Source organism: Magnolia sinica, chromosome 4 (genome assembly GCF_029962835.1).
Source record: "Magnolia sinica isolate HGM2019 chromosome 4, MsV1, whole genome shotgun sequence".
Classification (NCBI taxonomy): domain Eukaryota; kingdom Viridiplantae; phylum Streptophyta; class Magnoliopsida; order Magnoliales; family Magnoliaceae; genus Magnolia; species Magnolia sinica.
Window position 1 is genome coordinate 4,790,303 of NC_080576.1, and position 21,600 is coordinate 4,811,902.

Here is a 21,600-nt window from a genome sequence, read left to right on the forward strand (position 1 = left end):
TTGGCTGGCAAATAAACATTATATATTTTCGTAGAATGCACCCTAAGAAGTTTTTAATGGCGAGGGTTCAATCACCACTGCTTCTTGTGGTATAGATCACTTAGATTTGGATCTACTTAAATTTTGGGACGACATCTTAAAATGCGCTGCGAAAACTGATATATAATAAATTCATCAAGGGAGGTTAGTAAGTGTATTACCAGATGATGGCTAATCCGCTTCCTGCCAAATTCACTCGGGAATCTAAAAGTGAGAAAGATTCACAACTTAGGTAGGGTCATACAAACAATCTTAATAGAGCCGATCATGATATTTATATGCCATCCAAACCGTTCATCGGTTTGTACCACTGAGATAAACTGCAGCATAAATATCATCCTGACACAAAACTCTTGTCACCTCCAAAAAGCTTCCAATGGTGGGCGTTCAATACCCTCTGTTTAGTATGGTATTGGCCGCATGAGTTTTGAATTTGCTAATTGTTAAACTCCTATATTATTTGGTCTTCCAAAACTGATGGACGGAGTGGATTTCTGATAGGCATATCTGTGGCCCCACACAGCTTCCTAACTACAGCAATTACTGTCTATTCCCCATCCATTCTCTCCACTCACATAACAACACACTTTTATTTCACACGTATGCCTACACATGTATGTTTACGTGTCCAGGCATGTACATGTGTGCGAATGCTACTGTCAGGTTGAGTAGCGAGACTCGCCACTGAAGTTGCGTCACCAAGTTCTGCGGGCCTCACAGACATGTATGTGTTACATCCGCACCGTTCATCCATTCAGAGAGATCGGACTGGCTATTGACAGGTTGATGTCACCCAAGTTATCTGGGCCCATCATAATGTATGTTTTGTACCCATACCATCCATCCATTTGGAGAGATCACGTTAACGCATGAGCTAAAGAATGAGTCGGATAAAAAGCACCAGTGGACCCACCATAGAAAACCGTTGGGAGAGTGACACCTACCATTAAAAACTTCCAAGGGACACAAGTTTTCGATCAAGCTTGTGTTTTCCCATAATGTGCGCTAACACATGGACAAGTTGGATCTCAAATAAATATATTGGTATGCATTAGTAAGGTTTTAACGGTGGGCGTCACTCTCCCCACTGTTATTATACCGTAGGGTCCACTTTAGCAATGGATCTAACTCATTCTTTGGATTATGCTTTAAAATGATCTCTCCAAATGTAAGGACGGTGTGGATATAACACATACATTATTGTGAGGCCCACCGAACTTGTGACATCCGTTCACGTGTCTGTAGTACCGTTGGGGCATGAGATGATTAAATCAACTTAATTTCCAATACAACGCACCTGTAGTATAATAAAGGCTGCCCACCAATCGATTGGATCTTGCACATGTATACCATATCTCCAAGTGTCAGGAGCAGGTGACAGGACATAGGTAAATCATAAAAAAAACAATTATCCTGGGAAATACAAACATTAATATACAAATAATATACATTATCATGATGTGAAAACGAGGGCGGATTAGGCGGGACGCGCATTTCCTTGGAAAGCCTTCTGCAGGAACTTCCTGCGGTAGGAAGTTATGTGCGATCCACCGTATTGTTTTTGAGAAATCCATCCCTTCCATCCGTTTTCTCGGAAAATTTTAAAAATTAAACTAAAAAATGATGCAAATCCAAAACTCAAGTGGGCCACAAAATTGGAGATTGAACATCTACAGTTGAAACATACGTGGGACCACAGAATTTTTGAATTAGGCTAATTTTAATTTTTGAATCAGGCTGATTTTTATTTTTTCAGTTAATCCTAGCAGGAATGATCTTATGAACGGTAGGAATTTACCTGCACACGTTTTTTCTAACATACAGCCTACTTGAGTTTTGGATTGAGATTATTTTATGGCCCATTGTCTTAAATGATCTTGTAAAAGTGATGAACGGTGAATTTTCCGTAGACATCACGGTGGGCTCCACCTGAGTTACAGTTGCAGGAAGTTCATCCAAAAGGCTTTCGAAGGAAACCGCGTCGAATTAGGTGTGGCTCCTACGGCCGCGGATTGCGTGCTACCCCCGCCCGTCCTTAGCTCCGAACGAGCAGTGCTGTGGGTGGTGTGTTTTATCTGTACATCCGAACCGTCTATTCCTTTTGTCAGATTATTTTAAGGCACAAAAAGAAAAATAGGCAGATCCAACGCTTAGATGAGCTACACCACGTATTACTCTTGCATTTAATGTAACTGACATTTAATGCTGTATGCATTTTAAGGCAACCAAGCTTATTATTTAGTGTGGTCCACTTGAGCGTTGGATATACCTCATTTGTTTTTTCCATGCCTCAAAATAATCTTTGATGGTTGGATATACTGATAAATCAAGGTGGGCCACCCACTGAACTGCCCGTTCAGAGTTAGGGACGGGCGGAGGTAGAACGCAGTACGCGTCCGGCCGGCTACTACTTCACCATGGGAAGCGGATTGGCTGGTGATCCGAACACCGGTGATATGGCTGGTGTGTTGACGCCACCAAGTTCTATAGTTCCACCGTGAGGTATGCGTTATATCCTAACTGTCTTTTCATTTGGCTAGCTCATCTTAAGGCTTGAACTTAAAAATAAGACATGTCCAAAGATCTAAGTGTATCACACAAGTTTTGGATCAAGATGATATTTATTTATCCTCTTCATCCTGATACGTGTGTTCTTATGAACAGGTTGGATGGAAAATAAACTCTATAATGAGTCCTACTAATGTTTTTTTAGAATCATTGTTCCCGTTACTATTTCTGCCGTGCTAATTCCCTGACACCTGCCGATGGCTGATAGTCAGTGGTATGTGGGCCCCACCATGATGTATATGTTTTATCCATGCAATCCATCTATTTTTCTAGATCATATTATGGCATGAGACCTTAAATGAGTTATACACCAGTATCAAATGAACGGCACTACAAGAAACAATGTTGAATGAATGTCGACCATTAAAAACATTTTTAAGGCCATAAAAGTTTTGGATCAAGCTTAACTTTGTTTTTTTTTTTTTCCCTTCATCTACGTCTTTATAACCAAAACAATAAATTGGATGTCAAATAAACAGTACAGTTCCTTTGGAGGATTTTAATAGTGGATATACAATCACTATTGTGTTCCTGTGGTGTGGTCCAATTGAGATTTATATCCCTCTCAATTCTGGGATAAAGCTCTAAAATAATCTGTAAAAATGTATAAACAAAATGGATGAAACATATATATCATGGTGAGCCCAAAAAGCACCGGCCACCAGCCCGGTGGCTGGTGGCAGGGGATTAGCCAATGCTTTTCCACTACAAAGCTCGTCTTCTCACGACACGTACCGACACCAGCCATATCGCTGGTGTGCGGTACATCAGCCAATCCACTTCCTCACCAAAGACGGTACGGCCCATACCGTGGGACCACCTTGACTTATTTATTGGAAGCGGGTACTCCACCGTGTACATGTTCGTGCGAAGACGAGCGCAGGCTCTCCCCGAGCTCCGAACCAAACGAACGGCTCAAAGCATATTAAAGTTATAGGGGTCCGAAAATGATGTATTTATTATATTTATACCATTCATTCATTTTTGGAGATCATTTTAGAACATGATCTAAAAAATAGCCATGTAAGTTTAAGTGGACCACACCACAAAAAGCAGCGGAGAGAGTGATTCTCAACGCTAAAACATTCGGTAGGACTCACCATAACGTTTATTTCCCATCCAATCTAATCTCTTCATAAGTTCAATGGAAGAAGAAAAATAACTATTATATTGATCCTATAAACTTTTGTGACCCGAAAAGGCATTCAATGGTAGACGTGCAATTCCCACTGCTTTTTAAAGTGCGGTCCACTTGATCTATGGATCTATCTTATTTTTCGGCTCGAACCTTACAGCGAGCTAGCCAAATGGACGGAGAAAACTTGGTGACATAAACAGACAAGCCAGTTCGGTGATATGTGGTACACCAGCCACTCCTCTTCCGTATTTATTCTATATCATAGTATATCCACCCTATCCATCCGTTCTTACAAATCAGTAAGATCCAAAACTCATGTGGACCATACTGATGGAAACAGTGGTGATTGAGCCGCCCACCAGAAACGATATTTCCGTGATGTTTATTTCCATCCAACGTGTTGCAGCGGATTAGGTGCGGCCCGGCCTCAGCCGAGACGGTGCATCCCTTACTGTGGGGCCCACCTTGATACATGTATTCTATATCCACACCGTCCATCCATTTTATCATATCATTTTAGGACATGAGCCAAAAAATAAATTAAATCCAAGTCTTAGGTGGACCATACCGTAGGAAAGAGTGGTAATTGGCCATACCACAAAACTTTGGATCAATCTGATATCTGTTCTTTATCGTTCATCTAGGTTTACGTGACCTTATCAACAGGCTTGATGGTAAATAAACAATATGGATACATAATGGTGGCCCTAGGAAGCTTTTAATGGTGGGGTAGTCAATCACCACTTTTTCCTATAGAATGCGCCACCCGAGATTTTGATCTGCTTCATTTCTGGGCACATGAACTAAAATGATATGGAAAAACGGATGGACGGTGTGGATATAGAATACATACATGCATCAAGTTGGCTCCCAAGGCAAGGGCCACATGGTCTTGGGTGAGGGGGGGCTGCGCCTAATCCGCTCCCTTGATAAGGTCATCTAAACTTGGATGAAGGGAAAAAACAAGGATAAAATGATCAAAAACATTTTTGGTCCATTAATGGTCAATCACCACATAGGATTTATTTTTGTGTTATATCTTAATGGGTAAAATCGATGAGTAGGGTGAATATAGAATGCATACGTCAATATGCCTAAAAATGATCTGTTAAAAAAGATGAACGGCACAGATCTACGTAAATGTAATACATACATCAGTGTGTCATTTTGCAAGTACAGATAATTAACGGCAAGGATATAGAATACATACTTCAAGGTGGTCCCAACGGTAAGGGCCGAACCGTCTTAGGTGAGGATGGGGCCCACCTAATCCGCTCCCTCAACAAGTGTATGATGACTGTGCATGTGCAAGATTCTCACACACGTGTAAGCTTCTCGCGTATGTGTAAGAACGGTCATGCATGCACACATGCCAAGTAATAAACCCCTCTCGACCTTTCTCTCTATATAAGAGAGGAGTCGGTCACCCTTCCCCTCCAGAAATCAACACAAGTGCTAAGACCACAATCATGTCGTCGTCCCTCTCATTTCTTGGAACCACAGCCTCTCCCTTCCACCGCCACAATTCCCGCCACCCTCAAAAAGCTGCTCGGGCACCCACTCACTTTTCTCCCTCAGCCTCTGGCACTAATGCTACTAATACTAGCGCAAATGATAATGGTGATAAAGAATCCATTCTGAGGTTGGACAGAAGAAATGTTCTCCTTGGCACGTTGGGAGGTCTGTATGGCGCTGCCGCCCTCGGCCGTGAGAATATGGCCGTCGCTTCTCCGATGCTACCACCGGACCTATCCAAGTGCAAAACCGCCAATGCTGGATCAACAACAGAACCTTTATGGGTCGAGTGTTGCCCGCCTTACACCGACAACAGCAAGATCGTCGATTACAAATTCCCGACATCTTCCACGCCACTGCGTGTTCGGAAACCCGCACACAAGTTGAATGCTGAGGACCTGGCCAAGTACAAGGAAGCCTATAGACTTATGAGAGCGCTTGACAAAGAGGATCCTTGGAGCTTAGAGCAGCAGGCAAAGGTGCACTGCCAGTACTGTAATGGCGCGTACGACCAGCTGGGGTTCAACGTCCCGGTGCAAGTCCACTTCAACTGGATATTCCTGCCGTGGCACCGCTACTACATCCACTTCCATGAAAGGATCCTCGGGAAGCTGATCGGTGACGAGACATTGGCCCTACCATTCTGGAACTGGGACTCGCCGGAGGGAATGACGATCCCGCCCATTTATCTTCAAGAGGGGTCTCTCAAGGACGAGTTGCGCAATCCGGCTAACCTATCGAAGGTGCTGGACTACCAATACAACCCCGAAGTCCCGACAACGCTCACCGACGATGAGATAAGGGTGAAGAACCTGTATGAGATGAACAAGACATATAAGGAGTCTCTGCCGTTGCCGGAGCTGTTCTTGGGAGATGCGATCAGGGCCGGTGAGGAGCCTGACAGCGATAAGACGATGGGGCGGATTGAGTCGATCCATAACGCTGCACACCAGTTTGTGGGGCTGCCCGACGCACCAAACCGGGACATGGGCAACTTCTACTCGTCGGGCTACGACCCGCTTTTCTACAGCCACCATTCGAACGTGGACCGGATGTGGCACATCTACAGGCAGATGCGAGGAAACAAGGTTGACTTCAACGATAACGACTGGCTCGACGCATCCTTTGTTTTCTACGACGAGAACAAACAGTTGGTGCGAGTAAAGGTACTAACCCCATCCCCCCCTTTCTCTCCCGCGCATTCTATATTCGAAAACTTAATAATAAATAATAATAATAATAATAACCGTCTACTCTGCTCGAAATAACCATATTGAGTCATGACTCGTTCAAGTCTCGGTTTGCTCGGCTCAACTTGGCAAATCTTGAATTAAACTCGAAAAAACTCGTTATAACTCGGCAACACTCTCGACGCTGCTCACTGAGGCTCTAATCTTTAAATACTGGTTTTCAGTAATCAATTCAACAAAGTCCAGCTAGTCAATCACCTGGAGTACTTAGAACAAATCGACACTACGTTGGACAAACAACTGTGCCCAGTGGGACCCATATTTCTGTGAATGTTACATCGACTCTGTCCATCAGGTGCACCTTCTCAATTTCACAGCACATCCAAAAATTCAGCCTGATCTGAAACTCAGGTGGGCCACTGGATGGCAAAAAATGTGAGATTATGCTTAAAACCTGTAAGATCCCGCGCTGAGACCAGTTCAAGGTCTAGATCAGGTTAATTTTTGGGGTATCCGCCCGATTGAAAGGTTGGATCGAATATAAACACTATGGTAGGCCTCATACAAAACCCTAGTTTTTGCCTCTCTTTCCATTGTTATTTGTGATGCAGACTACCTATGGATGGAGCTGATTTTTAGTCCTAGATATAAAATATAAGGGCTAACACGATGGACGGAGTGGATGTCACATTCACACACACAAGATGGAGGGCCCCATGGAGCTAGGGTGCTGTGGGTAATGTATTACATCCCATGCGGTTTTCCACAGATCTAGGCCATTCGTCTAGCTAGTGGCCATTGGTGACCCCATATCAACGCCTGTTTATTACGTGAGCTGTATTGTCTGATAATTTTCATGGGTAGTACCGCGCACGTTCCCTCACAGGCAGAGCCTTTGTGGGGCCACAGTGATGTGTGAGTTTTATCCATACCGTCCATCCAGTTTTTCATTTTATTTGAGTATATATGATTAAAAATGAGGAAGATCCAAAGCTCAAGTGTACCGCACTGTGGGGATTAAACACTCATTAAAACTTCATGGGCCGTGGTAGTTTTTGGAGCAAGCCTGTATTTGTGTTTTCCTTCATCCAGGTCATGTGACCTTATAAATAGATTCGATGGCCTAGGAAAGTTTCAACGGTATCACCAATGCTTCGTATGATGTGGTCTGTTCGAGCCTTGGATCTGTCTACTTTTCAGGCCTAGCTTAAAATGATAAGACAAAATGGATAGACGGTGTGGATAAAACCCTTACATCCCGGTGGCTCTGCGACGGCCATGTTTACCCGTCTGATTTGCGAACGGCCCTTACGTGGTAAATGTTCGCCGTACTGACGATGGTTTGGAGTGGTATTTTCATGGCTTTAGTCCCTGATCCTCCCTACTTCGTGCCTTAGAGCGGCTTTTTATTTATTTACACACGCACACACACCCCGCACACTCACGCTAGGCGAATTTCACCACTTATGGGTATTCGAACCCTTGACCGGGAGTTGAAACTCCTGAGAGTCTACCACCCGAACAAGGGTAAGGACCCGCCTTAGAGCTGCTGCGTTAGGGTAGCTTGTTGCAAATGACTGCCAAGTGGCATGTGGTGCGGTGGATCCAGATTGTCCATTTAATAGGTACTTACCACAACTGTCCATTTCTGTGTGCTTATCATGAATGGCCTGGGCAATCGTGTCTCTGTCTACAATGGCCTTAAAATAGACGGTCGGGATGAAATTGGATGCGACAGGAGAATCTGACGACTAGGATGCTTCATATACAGTTCAGATTTTCAACCACCATCAATCTTTGAATAGGACACCACTCTATGGACGGATCAGATTAACTTCCTGATCAGCCACGAGTTAGGTTAAGGGCCATGAATCTACCTCTTTGTCCAGCAAAAACACAAAATTTAATCGGGTCTAAAAACATAATTAGCGTGTAATTTCTGATGTGACATGTGTGTACGACATCCAAACCGTCCAACAAGTTTGTCCCATCATAAAGGCAATATTGGGTGAAAATAAAACCATCTCACTTGTGTTGGTCCAAAAATGTAATTTCGAACCGATTGACAGTTGCCCATTATTTGACAAGGTGTGGCCCACATGGTGAGTGAACTTATCACTGATATTTACATAAGATATTCATTGTGACCCAAGTTGTACCCACTTGATATATTTACGTTTATACGCTACCGTCCAACTAGCTGTATGTGTCATTCATGCGTTGACTAAGAAATATGACTGCAACAGGTGAGAGACTGTCTCAATCCGCAGAAACTCCGGTACACCTTCGAAGACGTGGAACTCCCATGGGCTGATCGCAATATCAAGAAAAAGGCGGGGAAGACTAAGTCGGGTGCCAAACCCAGATCCAGAGTCTCGATGGTCCAAGTATCCGAGTTCGGACCCGATCCGAGACCCCTGGATTCGACCATCCGGGCTCTGGTGCAGAGGCCCAAGAAGTCCCGAACCAAGAGCGAGAAAGAGGATGAGGTAGAGGTCCTGGTGATCAACGGCATAGAGATCCCCCACAATGGACGCGTCACGTTTGAGGTGTACGTGGCAGCGCCTTACGAAGGGAATTTTGTGGGACCTGACCTAGGAGAGTCCGCAGGAAACTTCATGAAACTGCCTCACTTCCACATCCGTAATAAGGGTGATTCGGAGAAAAAGAAATTCAGCCTCAAGTTGGGTATATCCCACTTGTTGGAGGAGATTAATGCTGAAGGAGCGGAGAAGGTGGTGGTGAGCTTGGTCCCAATTGTCGGTGATGTCAGCATTGGTGGGGTCCACATCGACCTTATCAAGGCCGATTGGATTGCTTAGATACGAGTGCCAGCTTCAGTAATAAAGGGTTTGATTTAAAAGGTTCCAAGACTCGGTGACTCGGACTGACTCGTTCAGTCCTGAGTCGAGTTGCGACTTGCCCAGGTATCAGGCACCGTTCCCCCTATTTTCAATCATGAACCGTAGCCCCTAACAGGATTGAACTTGACCGAGTTCAACCTGATTCGTATTAGTCGACAATCTGTGGTTGATTTTACTCTGCTTTTCCTAGCTAGTGTCTTGTAGTTGTGTATGGGACCGCAGGGATGCCCTGCACACATTAAGATGTCTCAAGCTGTCATGTCAACTTACTTTTTATGGAAAAAAAAAATATTGGATGGGCCTGTGTGCTGTCTGTTTCACCTCCAAGCTTTGTTACCACAAAGATGGAACGGTTAATAATAAGAGAAAATTATAATTGAAAAATGCTTACTCCAAATAGAGGTTAAGGTTATATATATAACCACATTGGGTACTTGAACCCATGAACTCTGGGTTGAAACTCTTGTGAGTTTGCCACTAAGCCATGAGCAGAGTCTGCTTCCGGTCCACCTAGCTAGTGGATAACTTCTAAAATACAAGTATGGTCTGCCTCAATGAGTGGATGGGGATGGTTTTTTACATAAGTGTACCATGCACATGGAAAACGCATATGATGATTGAAACCAGGCATCCTTTATCTCGACAGGTGGATTGATCACAATCAATTTTTGCTTACTATCTAAATGAGGGACAAATTTAGCTTAATGATAAGTGCCATTGCTGGCTTTTGTCTTTTAGGACATGTTTGGATACCACTAATGTCACGCTTCGAAATTCGGTACTCGAGTTGGCCAGACCCGAACCCGAATTCCAGGACTGTGAGTTATATTTAAATAAAATATACGACACAACTCATTATTTTTATGCATTTTTAAGGCAATCAGAGCACTAAAAGGATACTAATTATTGTCATTAGATATTGTCCACTAATCAATCATTGAATTTTTAATTACATTGACATTCAAAATAATAATAATAATAAGAACATACATTGAATTTTAATTAATTTCTAAATAAACGAAGATAAAAGTCTTCAAATTTTCCTAACCGGTTCCTCTTATACAAATCCTGCAAAACAGTATATATGGGTGTAAGCGCGACAGCTCATGCGGACAAATCATTCCCAAAATTGAAAATTTTACTTTAACATCAATACAACTCAATAAAATGAATAGGATTAATTACGAATATTGAATCAACATTTTTCATAACAAAAAAAAATAAATTATTTTTCATAATAACAAATTAAGATAATATAGTCATCTAAAAACCTTTTTGGTTCAATTCAAGACAGAGCACCTATGTGTGTTGATCCTTTTAGAGAATGACCCTCGGTAGAGAACCTGATGAATAAACTTTTAGGGTAAATACCCAAGGCAGAGCACTCGTGTGTGTTTATCGTTTTAGAGAATTGCCCAGGGCAGAGCACCTGTACCGATCCTTTCGGGTATGACCCTGGGCAGAGCACCCGTATCGTGCCAATCATTTTGAAAATTACCCTGGGCAAACCACCCATAAAAATACAATCATCTTGTTAGGGCAGAGCACCCATAAACAAATAAAATGGTGATCCTTTTGGGACAGAGCACCCATAAATTGAAATACATTCTTCTTCATGTAATAATAAAGGAAATAACTGTAATTTAAATACGCCATAATAAATAAAATGAAGTCAATTAATAACTCAAATAAATTATCTCCACAATCTGCAACCAATAAATCAAATGAAATAATATGCAACTAATGACAATGATTAAATAAACTTAATACATGATAACTAATAAAATCAATCAATCTATTAACTTAAAATTTTCAACAAGGAAGATCACCTACCTGATTTAGTGTGACAGATCCCATGTATGATGGCTAGAAATTACGTGTAGACAGTCTGATTCAGTTCTAGTTATATAAAGTTCAATATACTTCTACAAGAGCCGACTCGGTGTATCTGTTGATGTCTTCTAATACTAAGATATATGTTGTCTCTCTTTCTCGTTGTTTTCTCTTTAGAACCGATGCTCGGTGCACAAAAACATGTGTAAATCACTCCTGTAATCGATCTAGAGTCGTGCTTGTGATAGGAAACACTGGCGAGGTGTGGTGCATAGTTTCATTATGTAACAACTTTCGTTGGAATTCCACTTTCATATGCCAGATTTAATCTTGGTTGGCGGTTGTGATTACTGCTACTAGGGCGGGCCTTTCAACTATTGAATCGATCTTGGATTGGTGATAGATTGAGAAGCAGTGGCCGAGCTCTTGTTGGTAAGCATGATGACGACGTTAATGGGAAATCTTCATATTTTAGTTTCCTTTTTATTCTGATGTCGTTTGGATCTATTGTAGGAAGCTTCAGGAATCCTAGAATTAGAGGTACAACGAGGTTTTTACAATGGGTTTCAAGTTTGGAAGTTGTGGCTTCTGCACGTTCGAGGAATTGTAAAGAGGAGAAGAACATGGGCATATACAAGCTTCTGATTGGTTGTCACGAGGAGGACTGTTGGAGGGCTAATGGCCATTGGATGAAGGAATTTGAATGGTTGAGATTGTATGGAAAGACCTTACATGTATTGGGAAGAGAATGCGTGTTATTAAAAAAACGTAAGACTTTCTCATGCATGCAGAACTCAGGATGATAGGTAGGGTCCATGGAGATGACTTAGAGAAAGATCTAAGCTACGCATCAATTTCAACAATTCAAGCTAGGATAGGAGCTTGAAAATGGGTCTGATCAAATGATTAGGGTGGGTTGTGTAGCGAAGATTTTGGGGTGAGACTTTGACAGTTGGGGTCTTGCCAACCTTTGGTGTTGATGGATGGATCAGATTAATGGGTAGGTCCCACCATGATGGACTGTTGATGATTGTATCTCGGGGTCATACGGGTAATAGCCGAAGAAGGGAGAGAGGAGTGGGAGTCGGGAGTCAGTTGCTGGTGAGAGGGGTGACGTGCACACGTCATTTGTTGTTGTTTTTTTGTTTATAGAGAATGGGCCCCACAGGAATGATGTGACAGATCCACACCGTTCATCAGTCTTGTCGGGTGAAGTTAGGACAAGGGCCTAAAAATGAGGGCAATTCAATGCTCAAGTGGGCCACATCATAGGGAATAGTGAAACCACCTTTTAAAAAATGACTAGTGTTACAAGTAAATAAGTTATTTTTATTTTTTATTTTTATTTTTACTTATAACAGTAGATAAATGACTTATTTTAGATAAGTATGTTTGGTTTATGATTAGTTATATGTAACTTTTATACTTGAAAGTACATAGTGAAAGAGAGGCATAAGGACAGACCAAAAAAAGGAGAAGCTGATAAGTATGTTGTTGGCCAAACATATTCATCTTTTTAACAAGTAAAAATTAAAATAAGCAACTCATGGAATAAGTAGCTCATCTTAAGCAACTTAAGATCCAAACAGGCCCTTAGTGTTCACTTACATGAGGTGGATTGAAGGGTTAGAATTAATCTTCCAAACATTGTGGTGTTTGAGCCATGCTCACTGTTGGAAATATGAGATGAATGGTTTGGTTCCCATCTAGTATTTGACACTTCCCTTCTAAAGATGCTTGTATGTATGGCACATGCAATGCACTTGTCCACCTGAACCGTCCTTGTGTTCCATGCACACTTCCCTTTTAAAGATATTTGTAGACGCTCATGTCCGTTTTTTCATTCACGGGTGAAATTTCACGAAAACTTGTTTTGGACCACTCATAATGTCCATATCATTCTTCTAAATTATTCCGTTGCATTAGGTTCTATAGTAAGCTTTATATATTGGCCCCGACAATGACCAAAACTCAGATATTCAATGCAATGGTTGGGCATCACACCAAGAACTACATCCCAGAGCATAAGTTTGATGGGGATTGAAGAAGTTAAAACCATCGTAAATAAGTTAGATCTCCAATGAAGGGCCAAAGCATCTCCTACCACATAAAAGATTAGCTCTCTAATCCATCTTTCATTGCATTTGAGATCAATCAAACGGTTTAAAACCACTCCAGGATGCCTACACAAAGCCACGACAGAAGGAAAAAGGCGAAAATCTAGCCTTCTCTGTACGGGAGTGGCTTAGGTGTTACCCGAGTAACAAAACACGTTAGTGCATGTTATCCTGACCGTGGGGCCCACCTTTATCAATGTGTTATATATCCACGCCACCCATCCTTTTTTCCATATCATTTTAGGATGTGGTCTCAAAACTTAAGCAGATCCAAATCTTAGGAGGATCACACCATAGGAAACCGTGGTGGTTGAATGTCCACCATTAAAAACTACCTAGGGCCGTATAGGTGCCATGATGGAAAATACCAAGATTACCTTGATCCAAAACTGATGTAGGACAATTAACCACTAGCTCTTAAAACTTGAACTGTTAGAGTATGGAGAATTAATCCCTTTATCTCATTGCCTAAGCCGCACGTCTCATGGAAAATGCTCCGGCATTAATTACCCCCGGTGAGGAGTCTCCAACACGAGATCTCCTGCTCTGATACTAATTTGATATAGGACAATTAACCACTTGCTCTAAAAGCTTGAACTATTAGAGTATGAAGAATTAATCATTTTATCTCATTGCCCAGGCCCCACGTCTCATGGGTTAGGCCCTCGGTCGAACCCTCCTCGTGGGCCCCAAATCACATGAGTATCACCACACACGAGCCACCCAATTCACACAGATGGGGCCCACATCTCACGAGCCACCTGCCTCAAAAGGGCCGCCTGCCCCGAGCGTGCCTCCGCATCTCACAAGCCACCCCACTTGAGCCCGGTGTGAAAATGCCCCCGCATTAAAAACTTTTACCGCGCACAATAATTTTTTTATGATCAATAATAAGTTTCCAATAGTGTTGATCCACGTGAGATTCGGATATGCTTAAGTTTTGGGATCTAAGTCAAATGAAAAACCGGATGTACAGCATGAATATATAATATATTCATTAGGTGTAACATGTGGTCACTACACACTATCATTTTATTGGGCACATGGCCCACTAATGATGATCAGCACTGTCCAAACATTGTCCAGCATCATCCAAACATCGTCCATGTAAATCAACGATTAAAAATTGTTAGTTAGTCACTCAAACATGATCTTGTGCTTGTGGCCCATCCAAGACTTGGAATTTCATCATTTTCGGGCAAAACATATATTTCAGCGGGCTTATTACAACCACTGTGTAAAAAATTACATGTCTCACTAATTAGAGACATTAAAATTGATTTAGTAATTAAATTCAAACCCCTCTAAATACACTATGGATAGGTACTTTTGGATTAAAAGTTGATTCACACTTTAGGATGCTCAAACACAATGGGAGGATTGCAAATCCAGGGGGTTTCTATTCCCGGGGGTTTTGAATCCAGGGGGTTCCAAATCCACGATCCCAAATAGGCCCTTAAAGTGGGGCCCATCTACTCAAGGTAAGAACCACTAATGTGTTACCCAAGTTACACCTAATCCTTTTTTCTAGGGCGCGGTTAGTACTCCCCCACTTGTCATCCCACTATGGGACAGGTTGGGGTTCTAAGGGCCACATGATGTATGGGTTTTATCCACACCGTCCATTCATTTTTCCATGTCATTTTAAGTTTCTAACCAGAAAATGACACGGATCTAAAGCTCAAGGAGACCATAAAATAGGGATTAACTCTTATCATTGAAAAACTTATGAAGGCCATAGAAGTTTTGGATTGCGCTGATATTTGTTTTTTCCCTTCGTTAACAGGTTGCTTGTAAATTAACTTCATAATGGGCCCTAGAAAGCTTTCAACGGTGAGCATCATGAGCACCACTTCTTCCTGTGGTGTGGCCCACTTGAACCTTGGATCTACCTGTATTTTAGCTCATAACTTAATACGATATGAAAAAATTGATGAATCATGTGAAAATACATACATCACAATAGCCCCTTACAGCCTCAGCCTGTCTCCAGGCGGGGAAGTACCTAATCCGTGCCCCTGCCTCCCTACCCGTTTCATGACATATTAAAGCCTGCGAAATATAGCATGTAGCGCCGGGTGTGTTGCTGGTGATAACCATGTTATAATGGAATGTTTACAATAACCATTTGACAACAAAAATTCGGCGACTAGTGTTTATAACAGTCACCTATCAAGTATGGAATGTGTTTCAGGCCCTGTATTTGAAATACCTGGTTTGGGAATCCCTTGAATTTAGAATAATCTGAATTCGTTATTCTGCGATTGTGTTTGGCACCCTGGGTTTAGAATCCCTTTTAATTAAAAATAACTATGCCATTATATTATGTAATATATTTATAAGAATTTAAATTTAATCACTAAATCAATTTTAATATCCTTTATTTTTTAAACTAATTTTATGCCTATTTGGAAGTGAAAATGACACGCAGGGCAAGGCATTAAAAAATTGTAAGAAGCCATCACTTTGCCAGACCAGTGTCCTCAATCTCCACGTTAATCCACAAAGCCCACCACAGAAGCACTCTGCCCTTGATGTCCTTGATGCATCCTCCAACAGCCCACTCTGTCTTTCGTATTCTTGATGCATCCTACAACTAACTCCTCAAAATGTAGTCTTGTTATCTCTCTCTAAATGTAGTCTTGTTATCTCTCTCTCTTGTTGGCTTTACAAAGCCTAAGGAGATGATTCAAACACTTGTAAAAAAAACAAAAACAAAAAAAAATCAAGCTTTTTTTTTTTTTTTTGTTTTCTATTTTCTATTCACTTTGCTTGCTTAGAACGTACAGCACCCAACTGTTTATATAGTAACTTGCTACCTTTTGAAATACCTAATATGCCCTCATTAACTATATTTATTCTACCAGTTTCATACGTTTGGAAATCCACCAGCCACAACACGTGCAAAATGTGGAAATTCCAATAACCACAACATGTGGCGTTTCAAATGCCATGAAAGCTTCTAGAAGTTGCTAGAGCATCTGAACTGTCCATTTGGTTTGGACATTCCAACACTCCCCTTCAAACCAAAACAGGCTTCATTCTAAGTACCGATCTTAGTCATCTGAATGTATCAGTTGGTAATGCCTTGGTGAATATGTCCGCAATCTGTTCAGTGGTGTGACAGTACTCCAATTTCACCATTTTCTGCTTTACTTGATTTCTTAAGAAATGATACCTAGTATCAATGTGCTTGCTCCTTCCATGCTGCACCAGATTTTTGGCAAGTTTGATTGCCGACTTGTTATCCACATATATAACGGTAGATTCCACTTGTGGATGTTTCAGCTCTTTTAGCATGTTCTTCAACCATATCGCTTCACAGACTGTGGACGATGCTGCCACGTACTCTGCTTCACATATGGACAAAGCAACAACACTTTGCTTTTTTGAGTTCCATGTGAAAGCAGTCGATCCAAGATAGAAAGCATATCTTGTGGTGTTTTTCCTTTCATCTTGGTCATCTCCCCAATCACTGTCTGAGTATCCATATAGTATTGCTTCATCTTTGTATGGATAGAAAAGACCAAATTCCATTGTTTCTTTGACGTACCTGAGGATTCTTTTTGCGGCTAGCCAATGTGATTCTTTTGGCGCTTCCATGTACCTGCTTAGAAGCCCAACACTGTAAACAATATCCGGCCTTGTGATTGTGAGATACCTTAAGCTTCCAATCAAACTCTTGAATAGAGTCGAGTCCACACTTCTTCCTTCTCCTTCTTTTGTCAGCTACAGGCGTGTTCACGGCATTACAATTTGCCATCTTGAACTTTTTAAGCAGCTCCTTAGCATATTTTTTCTGTGATATATAAATGCTGCTGACTTGTTGTTTTACTTCGATGCCCAAGAAGAAGGACATTAATCCACCATCGGTCATCTCAAATTCATTGAATATAGCATGCTTGAATTCTTCGAACATCGCCTGACTGTTTCCTGTGAACAGCAGATCATCAACATATAAGCATGCTATGAGGATGTCGCCATGAGGATTTTTCTTGCTGTAGACTGCATGCTCATATGGACATTGGGCGAAGCCGTTCTCTTGAAGATAGTTGTCAATGCGTGCATTCTAGGCATGAGGAGCCTGCTTCAACCCATAAAAGGGCTTTCTTCAATTGATACACTTTGTATTCCTCCCCTTGAACAATAAAACCTTCAGGCTGGTCAACATAGACCTCTTCTTCTAGAATTCCATTAAGGAATGCAGATTTCACATCTAGTTGGTAGATCATCCAACTATGATGGGCTGCAAGGGAGATAATCATCCTTACAGTGTCAAGGCGAGCAACATGAACGAAGACTTCTTCATAATCCACCCCGTTCGGTGGAAGGAGGTGTTGCAGGTGTCTGTTCCTGGTTCTCATGCTTCTCTTCTTCATGTTCTTTAACCTCGACTTGATTTTCTTTGGCCGAATGTTCCTCATTCCATTTCCAAGCTTCTTTCTCGCAAAATACAATATCTCTACTTACCACCACCTTGTTAGTTAGTGGGCTGTAGAGCTTGTACGCATTCGATACTGCACTATAGTCGATGAATATGCATTTCTCGCCATGATCATTAAGTATTTTCCTTCTCGCTTTTGAAACTTAAGCACAGGTGACACACCCAAAGATCCTTACGTGCGCCACGCTCGGTTTGTAGCCACTCCATGCCTCCTGTGGTGTCATGTTTCTTACGCTTTTAATTGGACACCGATTGAGCAAGTAGGTAGTACATGCAACTGCCTCTGCCCAGAAGCTCTTTAGTAGGCCTTTCTCTTTGAGCATGGTTCTTTTCATGTCGAGGATGGTGCGGTTCTTTCGTTCCGCAATGCCATTCTGCTGTGGTGTGTAGGCTGCAGTATGCTGTTGCTTGATTCCTTGATCCCTGCAATACTCTCGAAAGGCATTTGAGGTGTACTCTCCACCTCTGTCAGATCTAAAGGTTTTGATTTTAAGACCACTTTCTTTTTCAACAAGGGCCTTAAAATTTTTAAAAATAGTAAAAGCAGCAGACTTTTCTTTGATTACATACACCCACAATTTTCTACTGAAATCGTCAATGAAAGTAATAAAGTATTTATTACCTCCAAGAGAGATTGGTTCTAATGGTCCACAGATGTCAGTGTGAACCAACTGCAATGGTTCTCTTACTCTTCGGGATACTCCACTCGGAAAGGAGTTCCTTTGTTGCTTACCGAGTATGCACGCCTCATACACATGTTCTGGAACTTCAATAGCCGGCAAGCCATGCACCATACTTGATGAGGACAAGAGTTTAAGGCCACTGAAATGGAGATGCTCAAAGCGAAGATGTCATCTCCATGAATCATTCTTCACGAGTCCATAGAGACACTTCTCGGCCTTTGTGTTAATATGGACCGGAAACATGCGATTCTTTGCCATATGGACTTGAGCCACAAGTCTCCCGTGTGCATCTCTTATAGAGAGAGAATAGTTTTCCATGTGTATGACGTACCTCTTCTCAAGGAGTTGGCCAATACTGAGGATATTACTTTTCATGTTTGGTACGTAATACACATTAGAGATAAAATTCGTCAAACCATTCTTCTGATAGATTTTAACTTTTCCTTTACCTTTCACAGGAACTTTTGATGAGTCTCCTAGACTGGCATTGCCATGATCATTTTCCACCAGTTCCACGAACAATTCCTTCTTTCCACACATGTGGTTACTCGCACCAGAGTCGAGATACCACACGTCATGTTGATCACATGCTTTTTCTTGTGTAAGATGAAGTGTGGAGTCTTCTTTTTCATGATTTGATGCTTCCGCATAATTAGAATGCTCATCTTGATCTACTGGTTTGCTCCAGCAGTCTGAAGCATAACAACCAAACTTGTTGTAATTGTAACATTGAATATTTTTTGTATTTCTACGTCCACGCATGGATCGTCCTCTACCATTTCCTCTTCCACAGAAATTGGTAATCTTTTGGTGATTGTGTAATTGGCTTGGATAATATCCACGCCCTCTGCCTCTTGCATGATTACTAGTGCCACGACCCTCTCGTTGTGTAGGACCATTCTTTAGAGTCAACGTAGACTCTAAGGCATGTTCAAGCATTGAACCCACGTTCTTTTGCATTCGTTACTCATGTACTTGCAACGAGCCCATCAATTCTTCAATGGACAGATTTTCCAAGTCTTTTGATTCTTCTATGGCAACAACCACATGCTCAAATTTGGTTGTGAGGGATCGAAGTACTTTTTCAACAACCTGTACATCTTCGATCTTTTCACCATTTCTTTTCAAGTTGTTAACAATAACAAGTAACATTGAAAAGAAATCAAAAATGGTCTCACCTTCCTTCATGTGTGAGGTCTCGAATTCGGCTCTAAAAGTTTGGAGACGAACCTTCTTCACACGATCAACTCCTTTGAAGATTGTGCTAAGAATCTCCCATGCTTGCTTGCATGTTGTCGCTTCAGCAATCTGTTTAAAGGTGGACTCATCCAACCCTTGATAGACAAGAAACAAAGCCTTCTTGTCCTTCCTTCTTTGATCTTTGAAGACCGCCCTTTAATTAGCGGTGTAGAGAGCTTCTTCTTGCGTTTTAGGTTCTACATACTGATCGGTAACAATCTCTCATAGATCTTGCGACTTGAATAGTGCTTTCATCTGGATGCACCAATTCTCATAGTTATCCTTAGATAACTTTGGAATCTGCGGCTGGATCGAGGACGCCATCACTTCTTCACACCACGGATCAACAACGCCTAGCAGTGGCAACACCTTGATCACACGATCTGAACCTTCAAACTATACCTGGTCCCACGGGATCATCTCGGTCTGATACCAATTTGTTGGCTTTACAAAGCCTTAGGAGATTATTCAAACACTTGTACAGGAAGGGAATAAAAAACAAAATAAAAAAACTCTCTTTATTGAAAAAGGTTTCAAGCTTGATTTTTTTTTTTTTTTTTTGTTTTTGTTTTTGTTTTCTATTTTCTATTCACTTTGCTTGCTTAGAACGTACAGCACCCAACTGTTTATACAGTATCTTGCTACCTTTTGAAATACCTAATAAGCCCTTATTAACTACGTCTATTCTACCAGTTTCATACGTTTGGAAATCCACCGGCCACAACACGATGCAAAATGTGGAAATTCTAATAACCACGACATGTTCAAATGCCATGAAAGCTTATAGACGTTGCTAGAGCATCTGAACCGTCCATTTGGTTTGGACATTCCAACATTTCTCTCTCTCTCTCTTATTATTATTATTATTGTTATTATTATTAAAAAATTATAATCCTGTCCTAAAAGTATAGGAGAGAACAAGGTGCTAGTCTATTCAGAAGTCAATGAAAGTGAGTTTTGCTTGCATTTGCACGACAAAGAGCCTCCCTGAAACCATTTGTAATTTTCTTTATTTCAAGCAATAAAGCGGATCGGCTGCAGTACCGCACACCAACAACCTTTCCAGCAGAAAGAAGATCGCAGTTATGCGAGCCCATCGCGAGCCCATCATAATGTATTTATTATATCTATACCGTCCATCCATTTGGCGAGATAATTTTAAGGTGGCCAAAAACGAGTGATATCCAAATCTCAAGTAGACCACATCACAAATAGTAGTGAGACAATCATTCCTACTATTAAAACGTTCGTAGGGCCCACCATAATGTTTTTTCTCCATCCAATTTGTTCATACGGTCAAAAAAACATAGATGAAGAGAAAAACAAATATTAGATTGATCCAAAACTTCTATGAGACCCAAGAAGGCTTCAATGGTAGATTTTCAATCTCCCACTTCTTTCTGCAGTGTGGTCAAATTGATCTTTGGATTTGTCTTATTTTTGGACTTAAACCTTAGAACTATCTCGAAAAACGGACGGATGGTTTGGATATAACATGTACCCCATGAACTTGGTGACGTCAACACACCAGCCAGGTCGCTGGTGTGCGGTACACCAGCCAATCCGCTTCCGTCCGAGCTGCTAAATATCCATACCACCATAAATGCATAAAAGATTAAAAATTCAATTATTTTTTTTTTTACAAATGTTCCATGTTCAACATACATGTGTGGCCGTGTGAATGATTGGAATGGTCAACATTTTGGTCCATAGCATCTTCAAGGTTTTTCCCAGTTGATGAGCGGCCTGGATCTACCAATACATGTGTCAAGATGGGACGCGGAAGCCATAAGCGCACTTGCAAATAGAGTTCCATTCGTGCTTCGGTTGAATAGCCACATTGTGAGCTTATCAACAGGTTGGATGGCAAAGAAACAATATGGGTGGGGCACCCTAAAAAGTTTTTAATGGATGGCAAATAAAAAATATGGGTGGGGCACCCTAAAATGTTTTTAATGGTGGGCATCAAT

The 21,600-nt window shown here is 41.5% G+C and overlaps 1 protein-coding gene across 1 annotated transcript; it reads left to right on the forward strand.

Annotated features, from left to right (window-relative positions):
* Positions 1-5,201: 5,201 nt before the first annotated feature.
* LOC131242221 (polyphenol oxidase, chloroplastic-like) lies at positions 5,202-9,541 on the forward strand. The gene is made up of 2 exons (XM_058240736.1): positions 5,202-6,426; positions 8,697-9,541. The coding sequence occupies exons 1-2, from the start codon at positions 5,215-5,217 to the stop codon at positions 9,270-9,272; spliced, it is 1,788 nt and encodes a 595-aa protein (XP_058096719.1). The 5' UTR covers positions 5,202-5,214; the 3' UTR covers positions 9,273-9,541.
* The last annotated feature ends 12,059 nt before the right edge of the window (positions 9,542-21,600 follow it).

What these genes read in the sequence shown, in the direction of transcription:
- LOC131242221 (XM_058240736.1), top strand. Translation starts at nt 5,215, where the DNA reads ATGTCGTCGTCCCTCTCATTTCTTGGAACCACAGCCTCTCCCTTCCAC. An exon ending in AACAGTTGGTGCGAGTAAAG is followed by an intron (nt 6,427 to 8,696) that starts GTACTAACCCCA and finishes TGACTGCAACAG; the next exon opens with GTGAGAGACTGTCTCAATCC.